Source organism: Stegodyphus dumicola, chromosome 2, assembly GCF_044657685.1.
Source record: "Stegodyphus dumicola isolate Sdum_Otavi_A_Nest chromosome 2, ASM4465768v1".
NCBI classification, from domain to species: Eukaryota; Metazoa; Arthropoda; class Arachnida; order Araneae; family Eresidae; genus Stegodyphus; species Stegodyphus dumicola.
The window spans coordinates 226170334-226182439 of NC_140769.1; the positions used below are offsets into that span (position 1 = coordinate 226170334).

Below are 12106 nucleotides of genomic sequence, written 5' to 3' on the forward strand. Positions count from 1 at the left end.
CAATTAATGCAATAAACGTTTTAAATTTGAAAAAACATCCTTAAAAAACTCTGCATGAAAAAATAGCTTTAATTTTAGAAGAGAAAGTGTTATTACAGTATGCATTTAAATGCTTAAAAAGTTAAAAATACTTATTTATTAATTTTAAAATAATAGACAATACTCTCATGTCCATAAATTAAGGATAATGCAAAATCAGGCAAAGGAAGAGTTAGAAGCAAAACAAATTTGACTTATTTGTAAACTTATTTATTAAACAAAAGGTAAAGAGCAAAAAAACGATGCTATATGTTTGATATTATTAAAAAAATTAGCAATTTTTTTCTCCCTGGAGCAAATTACAAAAAAAAAAAGCCTATTTACAAAAAACCAATATTACATGGTTGGTATGATTGTTAATACATTGTATGTCTCCCAGATGATGCAATACAGTCCGAACAACGCCTAGGCATGCTGAGTATCAAATTATCGATCTGATCTTGGGGGATATTACACCACTCAAAACGCAATGCTCTCCGAAGTTCCGGTAGACATGTAGGAGGAGGTTGACAAGCTGCAACTCGTCGGCCAAGCATGTCCCACACGTTCTGTACTGGATTCAAGTCCGGTGAGAATGCTGGTCAGTCCATACAGCTGATATCCTCCGATTGAAGGCATTCGCTTACGACGTTTGCAGGGTGAAGACGGGTGTTGTCATCCATAAACACAAATTGTACACCCATGGTGCTCCGAAACAAACGTACATGTTGTTCCAGAATGACGTCCCGATAGATTTGGCTTGTCATGGTTCCAATTTGAACATGCAGGTCAGTTCTGGAACCCAGAATAATTCCACCCCAAACGAGAGCTCCTGCACCACCATAACGGTGTCGTTCAATGATGTTTTCTTGGTGGTAACGGGTACCTGGAACTCTCCATATGAAAGTCCGGCGAGAATCAGAGTGCAAGCTAAACCTGGACTCGTCGGAAAACATCACACAAGCCCACTGTTGCGGTGTCCACAATGCATGCTCTTTACTCCAGGCTAACTGCAGGCGACAGTGAGTTGCAGTAAGTGGAACGCATCTGACAGATCTACGAGCATATAGACCAATCTGCCCTAAATGTCTGTACACGGTCTGCCTTGAAATTGTCGCATCAGTGGCTGAAGAGAGCTGACGAGACTGTGCTCCGCCTGTTTCTTTAGGCAGTAACTGCCAAATACCGGTCCTCATTCGGCGTTGTAACTCTGGGGCGACCTGTGCTGTAACATCTACTCACATTACCATCATCTTGGAATCATTGCCAAAGCCTGGAGATAACACTCTGGGCAATTCCAAGTTCCTTTGATACTTCCAGTTGGGTAGCCCACATTCCAGACGGCCGATAATTCTACTACGTAAAACATCATCCAAATTCGTCCTTTGTGTCATAACTATTTGGTTATTGCACTGAAATGCTTATAAAGCGGCTGCGAACAATTTTCCTTCTTTGCCTGTATTCCTTATATATCACTCTCTTACACTCTCGTCATTGTGACGTACCATCGGTGTCATCTGGTTACTTCCTGAAATTTGCATACGATTCTTGAAGATGTGTGTAGTGATTTTACAGGTGATATATTTATTTTCGAGTTTGATTTCCGCATGACTCCGAATTATCCTTAATTTATGGACATGAGTGTACATTATGTTCTCTTAAAAGTTGCAGGTTTTTTCCCCCCTGTGCATTTATTGTTAAATCATGAAGAAAAAAACTATGGCATTCATTATCTTTTCTTCACCTGCATGCTAAGAGGGAGAATTCTATATAGCTTTCTAACATAATTATAATAACAGCTTTTTAAAATTACACACACACCAAAAAACCCCTTAGTTTGGCGTAATTTTGAATACATGTCATTTTTCCTCTCCTGCAAGATGAGGAACTTTTCTTTGACTGCTCTTGAAATCGATAGTTTTATTTAAAATTTAATCCAAGATTGATTGCTTTTTTTTATCTAATTATAAATTTTACATTGGCATGTTTCTCTTTCAATTTGATATAATAGCAGATATTTTTAAAATAATTGTCCAACTTATACTCACATTTAAACACCTGCACATTGCAGAAGGGCCAATGCACAGTTTGAAAGTAGATGATGAGCAGCAATTGAAAGAAAGAAATCTGAAAGCTTTCAGATTTTATATTAGGCCCAAAAGTGTGATTTTTAATATTTTGTGTGTTACCTTTATCAAGTATCATATTCTTTGCACGTAAACCTTATAAAATTCAATTCAACAGCAATATAAAATATTTAAAAACAGCGCATCTTCAGAATTTCCAATACAATGTCTCATGGACCGTAGATAAAAATGTTTTTTCCCGTACAGAGTTGCCATTGCTCGCTTTGAAACTGTCAAGTTTGTTAATCAAAAATCCGTTTTATTTTCACACAACGCGAGAAACAGTTATTCATTCATGCAGACTCTTCATTATTTAATTTCTTTAAATATAATACATGGTGATAATATTTGGTGGCAACAGTTTGGAAAGTGAACCAACGCAGAAAGTGAAATGATGTAAAATGTTGTTTTGAGACTAATGACTAATAGCCCTTTGGGTCTTTAATGTCCCTTTGAGCTAAAAAAGGGAGGGCAGGATTTTTTTAACAAACCGAAATTTGCTAATTAAATTTCAACTTTTAATTAGAAATAAATAATAGAAATAAAAATAACACAAAGAAAAATTCAAATTTATATTTATTTCCAGCCTGAAATCTAAAAGTTGGTATCTGCAAGAAATTTCTGTAGGTCACAATTTGGTATTCAATTAGATGGCTAAAAACAACAGACAGCATATTAATATTTTCAGATTGGTATTTATTCAACTAATTGTAATATACTAAACTACTAAGTAAATACTTTTAATTTAAACTAAAAAAAAATTAATTAGCTCTCTTTCTAGATTTTCCGAAGAGTTACGTTAGTTTTTGTTAATGAATATAACATAAAACTGACTCCAAACCATTATTATTATTATTATTATTTCTCTCTTTTCTCTTTTCTAGTGGCGAGCCCTCAGCCGACTTCAGCTTGGCCAACGCAGAAAACTTATGACAACTAAGGTCATAAGTGGTTTTCAGTTTATTATGGAAGCACCTAATAGGTGGGCCACCTCTGTCTCCTATGAAGGGACGAATAATTACAACCATGCCTTCTCTGAGATTCGTACCCGGGTCCTTGGGTATCTTAATCCTCTCCCCTAACCACTATACAATCTGGGTAACACTATTAAAATCTTAAACTCCTCCTTCAAATTCTTTTGAAAATAATGCTAATTAATTTACAGGAAATGTATTCGCAGGCAGCATAAAATTATTCCGAGGGCCGCCAGTTTGATTTTGACACTGCTTTACAAGAAAATAATATATGTGATTAAAATTAATTTTAGGTTGTCCACATTGCTACTTTTAAACAGGCCAAGTCAGAGCAACAATGTCAGACTACTTCCTGTTAACTTCTCCGACGAGGAGTCACACAAAGGAATGACCCAGCCCTTCTTTTTAATCCTAGTTTTTGCCATTCTTTTTCATCTCTGTTCTGTCTACAGTTGTCTTTGTAATCTGCCATTGGAAATTTAAAAAAAAAAAAAAGTTATCAATAGTGAAAAAGAACTTTAAAGTAAATGAACAAAGATTAAGCATGTTTTAATTACCATTATTATTCCCCCCCCCCAAAAAAACTTTTTTGATCTTTTTTTCCACTCAGGAAATTATATTCCTATTGTTAAAGATTTTTAGCCTTTCCCCCCCCCTTTCCTGAGATAGAAAACAAAGTTTTTCTTTTTTTCGGGGTGTGTGTGTTCAAATCCCGTTCCCTTGATTATGATTATCAATTATTTTAATAGGAATAAACTGAAAACATAGGAAAAAATAAGAGGTTTTTAACACTAATCTATAAAGCCTTTCATTCAAATTGAAGAACAACGCAATAAAAAAAAAAGGTACTAGCGATTGTTCCTTGGACAGAATCATAAAAGGTGGAATTCAAGATGCAAATATTATAATAAACTGTCATCTTATAAGAGGTTTATCATGAATATAATAATATAAATTTTCCAAGTAACAAATATAAAGTGCAGATATCAAAGTTAGGCACGATTCAACTTCAGTTACGTTATTCATTTGGCAAGAACTTATCATCAGATATGTCTTATTTTTCTCTAATGAAGTTACAATTATACTTTATTGTCCTTTCTTTCTTTAAAATTTGAAGTACCTCACCCATGGAGCGTGTTTACAGTGTGTTTGTCTTTTCTGTACTTTCGATAATGCATTTTTTACTCTCAAGACACGCATTTAGGTCTTAAACCATCCTCACAATATTGGAAAATAATAGAAGTGGAAGCCTTTTATTCCTTATTTTATCAATTAGCACATGACGTAAAATCATTCATTGTTAAAAAGACCAATTTCTGGTTTCATTCCAAAATAAAAGTATTGTTTGTAACAATGTGAGCCACACTTTATAGACCAGGGTTCGGTTGAACCTGTTATATAATATTAACATCTTGAGATGCTTTCAAAACTTTAATAATAAAAACTGAACAGAATACTTAAATTATAAAACCATATTTAATATTAAAAATTCATAATTACACATAATGAAATAAACTTTGCATTTCTCCCAATCTTTTATTTTTTTGTTCGTTTTTACCAAAGGCTCTGTCTGATTCATGAAATTCCCTCTTCGTAAAAAATATGTTGGCAGTAGAGATAAAGAAATTTGCATGCTTAAACTAAAATCACACTTCTAACATTGCACTAAAAAATTCAGAAGTTCACATAATTTCTTTCGATTTTTCCTCCCCCCTCAGCAATCGAGTTTCGTAAAGCCACTCCATTAACCCTTTTCACCACTGCTAGAACATGCCCCCTTCCTTTGAAAAATAAATATACACATTTATCTGGATTTAGATGATTTTTTAACACAATTTATACATTAAACAACAAAAAGTGTAGAAAATGTTAATACCAAAATTTGAATTAAAATATTTTTTATATTCATAAATGAAACTAAATAATTAACAGCTAAATAAAAGGTTAACCAAATTCCTTCCCCCTGAAGCTATGAAATTAACCTTTGACCTAGTTAGATATTTTCATTGTTTTCTGAATGCATAACATGAATATAAACCAGCTTTCTTTAGAAAATACTTCCCAAAGTATTAGGCGAGATAATCTTTGAGTGCTTTGCTATAATCGATTTAAAAAATAAACAGGCGTTTTTCAAAAAGGAAGAGTCTCACCATTGAATTAATTTAAATGCGTTTGAAAATTTGCTTTTTGGTAATTCAAAACATTATTATCATTCAAATTATTTCAGTGTTATTTACTATTTATCAGGAAGTATTTTTAACATAAATCATTATATGTGATACTCTTCAAAACATATGTAAGTTATGATTCTATTAATTTGATTTCATATAGGGACACGAATTGATGTCTTTGACTCAGATGAAAAAATAAGTTAGCATAATATGCAATTATTAATTCAATTTCAACACAGCAAAATATATATTTAGTCAGGTTTGGATACATAGATTTTTAATTTAGTATCTTTAATACAAAACTCCATGTATCTTATCAATTTATTACAACCTATTTATCATTTATGGTATACTATGAAGAATATAAGAAAAATCAAATGCTAAACTTTCAGCTGCTGTTTTTCTGCATGCTACTGTTTACTTACACAAAACTGCAATTTATGTATTTTACAAAAAGAACAATTGAAAAAATGAAGCAAACAATTTTCAAATAAAAATTATAAAAATTATATCTCTTTATTTAAAATACATTAACATACAAAGTCAGTAATTTATATAAAATATGATAAATCACAGACATTAGTGTAACAAATGAAATGAAATTTATATACAATGCCATAAACTCCATTTATTTTTTATGGACGTTTCCTCCGAGATGGTATTAAACCCTTTTTAAGACCTTTTAACTTCTTCAGTCGCTAAAATGAAAAATACATAAATATTTCTATCAAGTTATATGTAGCATAATAAAATACAACAGCATTTATTTATTTATTTATTTATTTTTTTAAATTCAGACAGTCAAATATTTACAAAATATTTTCAATTTGAAATGAGTAATGAAAAGAAAAGTTCAAGGAAAAGTAAAATAGAAAACCTTAAAACTGAATATATCCTGAATTTTTTAAAAAATATATTTGAACAACTTAATATTTAATTTACATTTTATAAAAAATTTCAAACATTTTGTATATGACATTTGTATACATAAATGAAATATGCAGTACAAAGTATGAGATCTTGATTTGTCAAGACTGGTAACTGCAGATTTGGATATTAGATCATCAGTTTAAATCTTTAAAATTACATGTAGAAATCATAAAATTAAACATATGAAACAGTGAAGCATTTTATCAATATTCAAACATAAAAAAATTATATACTTTATTAAAATTACTTTCAATACAAGTTGTTTAATTTGCTTTGTTTTTTGTGCTGATACTTTTCTCTTTAATTGCACACATAATTTCTCGTTCAGTTACAAAGTTCAATTGTTCAAGTCCTATAAAAGCTGCATTGAGAATTCTCCCTAAATTATCAATAAAAAATTTTTCTTTTTCAACAATATCTCTGTTAATTTTTTTCAATATCAGAAGTGATATTTTATGGATTTAGAAACACACTGCAGATATTGTAGTCCATTAGATGACTGATGATTACAGCATTGTCATCGCAATGAAAAACTTATGTTATATCATCTTCGTTTATTACCACTTCTTCAAAAAACTACATTTTTTGGAGAAATTTAGCTTTTTGTATGCGATATTTAAATACTTTCAAATTAGTGGCAATCATCATAAAGCTTAGGTAGCATCCGCTATACACTATGAGTGATGTCCTAAAATAGCAGTCTCCAAACTCTTCAGCCCACAGGACACACAAGGCCAAGACACAGCTAATTCATCATACCATTGCAATGCAACTATGATAAACTGCATGCACTTTTTTAAACCAAGCAGTGAGATTTTTGTGATTGGTTCTATAAGTATGATCTTATGAAGAGCCTTGTTTTTTTTACACTTTATTGCAAAAAAAAAAATTTTCCTAGAATATTATAGATTTCTTCAGTTTAGTATGTACTTACTTTTTAATGGATTTATCTTCTCGTTATCACAATTTATCAGCACATTTTGTTTACATTTTGATCAGGTGCAAATTTTTGCTCATAGCTATTTTATATTTTGGGCAAGTCAAAAATTCTCCAAAATTAAAATAAATAACAACGTATACAGTACAAAGTCTTTAATCCGGATTCGTCGGAACTTCGGCGATTCCGGATTAGGGGTTTTTCTGGATTACAGATCATCAATTTAAACCTGGTAAGATGGCATGCAGAAATTATAAAAATTAAAAATATGAAACCAAAATTTATGAAATAAAGAGCAATTATGATTTAAAGGGTATCAAAATTTACAAAAAGAAAGCTTAATATTTATTTGTTTACTTTATTAAAAATTTCTTTTCATGTAAGTTGTTTAAGTTCCTTCATTTTTTGTGCTAATACTTTCTCTTTAATTCTATAAACAGACATAATTTCTTGTTCAGTTCCACTGTTCAAGCCCTGTAATTGCTGTGTCGAGAATACCGACTAAATTGTGAATTGAAATTATTTCTTGTTGAATAACCTATCTGACACTTTCTTCACTATCGGAAGCGGTACATCGAAACATGCTTTCGTTTTGGCAGCTCTAGAATCGGAAACTCTTTTTGACATAATCGAAAGTTCAAGCTTTTTTTTTTATAAAATTGCTCTAACAGTCTGCAAAATAATAATAAGCTGGATCCAATCAGAATATTAAGGAACAATGCAATCTGCAACATTATCTGAAATAGATAATTTTAGCCTAGCTAAACACGCATGCGTAAACGTATTATGCGCATGCATAAAGGTATTATGTAGCTTTGAGGTCCAGATTATAGATCATTCCGGATTAATAGACTTTGTACTGTACAGAACAAAAATTAAGACTTGAATAAAATTGCTACTGAAAATTTCTATGAATCAACCGAGAATATTACTATGAAAGTAAGAAAAATAACTTACGAAACCTTTATTCTTGTAAAAAATACTATAAGAATTTTTTACTCCCTTGCACGAAGTACAGAGAAAATACTGTAATCACGAAAATTTTTGTGTACCATATTTCAATGAAATTATCCATTTTGACCACTCTTGAATACATTTGAACTTTTTTTTTTTTCGTGACATCTGTACGTACGGACAATGTTGTGATTTTTCTGTTGAATTTATGTTATACAAGAACAAAGGACTCTTTTTTTTTCCCTCAGAACAAATTGTAAAAAGGATTCAGCAGAGATTTTTACGCGACATCTGCACGTACGTATGTATGTATCTCACGTAACTCAAAAATGGGTAGCTTTAAAATGCTAGAATTTTGACTGCTATAACATGTAGTAGTGGTCGCCCCTTTTTGGTTACAATTGGCTGTCAAAAGTACGTATATATATATACATCTATTACCAGCTCGGTGAGCTGTTTTTTTCATTCCTATATATTCGTGAACTGTGCATTTTTTGCTTTAAAAATAACTGAATTACGTTGTTCTTATATTCCGGTTAAGATTTTTTTAGTTAATCTGCATGCAATAATTGTAGAATTATCGACAATTTAAAATTTGTTTAAGTGCTACTAAGCTTAATGAAGCTGCTATTTCTTTAAATTTTAAACTCGTTTTGTTTGAAGATGTTTTGAGTTTTAATGTATTTTTCCTTGCCACAAAGGGAGAACTGAATTGATTGAATGAGAAATATATCTCTAATGAAATAAGTTTAAATGAAATGCAGCAAAAAATGGGTGTAATTTAATAGAACGTATGAGGAAGTCATGTGTGTACCTCATGAGATTTTCAATACAGTGTGTTGCTGTATTTTACTCGTTGTAAATTTAGAAATGGTTGTAAAATGTTTATATGTTTTCTAAAGAATGTGCATGATACGCAACACATTTTGAGATTGGCAGTTATATAAAACAGTTAACATGTATGTTATTTGTTACTTTAAATTTAATAAAAATTTTTAAATAAACCTCTGGCAGGCCAGACCATTAGAGCTTTCGGGCCGTAGTTTGGAGACCCTTGTCCTAAAAGATTAGCCTCACATCTTTTTATTATTCTACATGTTTTTTTATTAGATCGCTTTATTAATTTTTTATCAGAGTAAAATAAAGCATTACCTACCAACTTTTTTCATATTTTATTTATTTAGCATTTACATTCTATATCAATGCTTGGCAATAATGGCAATGCTAGAGTTAGCTGAAGTCTATAATCATCGCCAAGCGTAATGTCAAAATATAAGGTTACAACATTCTTTAGTATACAATTAATATTTAAAAAAATTGTTTAGATATCACTGAATCACTTCTCTACCTACAGTGTGTTGATAAAAGCAAAAAATAATAAATAATAATTCGCCAGGTTGGCATCAGTACCGAAGTGAAATTAAGAATCGGGACTCTTCACGTTTTCTTATGAAAAAATATTAAATGTCCAAGCAAAGATACTTTTTGGAAGTTCATCTGCTGTTGTCAGTGAATGCAGAGCTTTTTGAATAACAAAGACAAATATGAAGAGGATTTTAAAAAAGGAAGGTCGGACAATAAATAAATAAATTTAGAAACACATAAGACTCCAACCTGCAGCAAAATGTGACAGTAGTTAACGCGTGTATGACATTTTTACAACTTTGAAAATGCATGTATTAATTAACCATTAATTGTAATCAATTTTATTATACTTAAAATCCATATACATATAAAACTGAATAATGAAAAATATGTCTTGTAAATTAAATTATATGCACATTTAATTAAAAATTTTCATTTAACTCCTCCAGCATGTATATCACTAAATCTACACTAATCTGTATTTTAAATCACTACTAATCATAGAAAAAAATCGGAATTCATAAATCATATATCTTTATTCTAGATTTGATTTCCACAGGGAAATAAAATTAAAAAAGAATTAGATAACCAAGAATAATACATATAAGTATTTTAAAAAATGCTTATAATTTATGAATGCGAAGATTTACACCTAGCATGTTTAGCAAGCTTAAGTTCTGATTTTGAGAAATTTTTTTTTTTTTTTTTTATAACACAGTTTTTCATTTGCCTCCATACTTATTTTTTCAATCAAAACTGCTTCAAGAGTTTCAGGACCTAAATTTGGTCAAAATTCAGTCTGATTTTTTTTTTTTTTTTTTTTTTTTCAATAAAAAAAATTCTTTCGCAAGCTGCATTTGAATGAGGTATTATTAAGACAGCAAGCATTACAATAGGCAATACTTTGTGTTTAATACGCCCATTCATATTTTTTAATTTAGCAATTTCTCCCCATGCTATATCAATACGCAAATCTACAATTTCTTTCAAATCATCTACTTGATACATAGAAAACTTAATTTCCACTTGATTAAAATATTTTTCATCAATAAGGGATGGGAAAGTATTCATTAAGTAAAGAACAGATGAAAACGAAACTTCAGTTCTCAAGTTGATGTCAGCAACTTCAGCATGTTTTACAAATGAATCACTTAGTGGAAATTCATCTATTACATATGAACATGCAGTTGCATGGTCACACAGAATTGAAAAATGATTTCACTTCACTTTCATTCAACTATACATTTTTAAATATAATCTTGTTTCCACACCAGTCACTAAATTTTCATTTTCTTTTTGTTACTATACTTCTGAAATGGAATAGATGTTAAGAGTAACATCTTCATTTTCTTTAGAAATTACTGGTGGTTTTACGAATCTAACAAATAAATTCATTAAAAGTTCAAAAAGTTCTCTTCTCAAATTATGTATATTAAAATATTTAGAATTAAATTTGTTGTTATAAATTAATAGTTACTGTTATAAACAAAGTATTTTTCAAAAATAACAAGTACAATTTGGTGATAGGTGAGTGTAACTTTTTTTAAAGTTTTGCAATCTCTTTCCTTCATTCTCACTGTTATCTGGTTAATCACAAAATAAATATAATAATAATCAGAGCATCCTACTGTTCCAAAACCCTTCATATAGATTCTAAAACAGACGACCATCTTGTACAGCAGTATTTCAAAATTTTGTGAGATTTTGCATTGTCTCAAAATTTATTGATCAACTTTGAAGCTGTGCTTCCGTTTCGAACTTTTCTCCAAATAAAAATATATATCTATTAATAACATTTCGATTTCTGGGCCAATTAATTGTTCAGTAGCTTTCCTGCAGCTATATGCAACAGGTGGCATGGAAAACCTCAGATGATTATATTTGGCTGATGCATTTTGATAAACGATGCTACAGCTTTAAACTTTCCTATCATTTAGCATTATCTGAAGAAAATGATATTAGATGGTGCATCGGCGTAAATTAAGGCTTTGTGAAGATTTTAGGTGTTTGATCTAAGTGTTTCGATTTTAATTTAACAATGGATATTTCATATTCAAGGGACAATGGAATTCCAAATAAAGGTAGGGAAATCTTAAATTAATTATTTAGTGATTATTTGTAGTAAATTAGTAAGTATTTATTATTGCTGTCGTGGGTGTATTTAAGTTAAATAAAATGGAAGATAAGTTAGATAGGTTGAAACATAAACGTTCCACGTTGAGATCGTCTGTTACTAGGTTAATTAAAGTGATTGAAGATAAATTAAAAATTGAAGGAGAGGAAAATTAGATTAAAGAATTATGGGAATTGTTTGAATTATTAACCAAAAAGAAAAATAATTTGAGAACGCTTGATGATGAAATACAAGAGTTAATTGATGTTAACTTAATTGAAGAAGATTATAGTATAAGCAAAGAATACAATGACAAATGTATAATTGCTTGTAGTCAAATTAAGCAGTTTCTAGGTGCAGTTACCGCAGTACAGCCAGCGAGGAATCCCCAAAGTTCTGATTTAAACCTGTCTAGTGATAATGGAATTTTGCTTTTAAGTTCCAGTTCTAGTGGGAATAGCACGCTGAAATTACTAAAATTAATAATTGATAAATTTTGGGGAGACCCCAAACAATGG

General features: G+C 30.4%; 1 protein-coding gene across 1 annotated transcript in view; it reads right to left on the reverse strand.

Moving 5' to 3' along the window:
- Positions 1–5772: 5772 nt before the first annotated feature.
- Nse4 (SMC5-SMC6 complex kleisin component Non-SMC element 1) overlaps positions 5773–12106 on the reverse strand; it is an 84508-nt gene continuing 78174 nt past the window's right edge. The window contains exon 10 of the mRNA XM_035362596.2: positions 5773–5987. Coding sequence (XP_035218487.1) covers positions 5925–5987 — 63 coding nt within the window. The 3' untranslated portion in view covers positions 5773–5924. The remainder of the gene's footprint in view (positions 5988–12106) is intronic.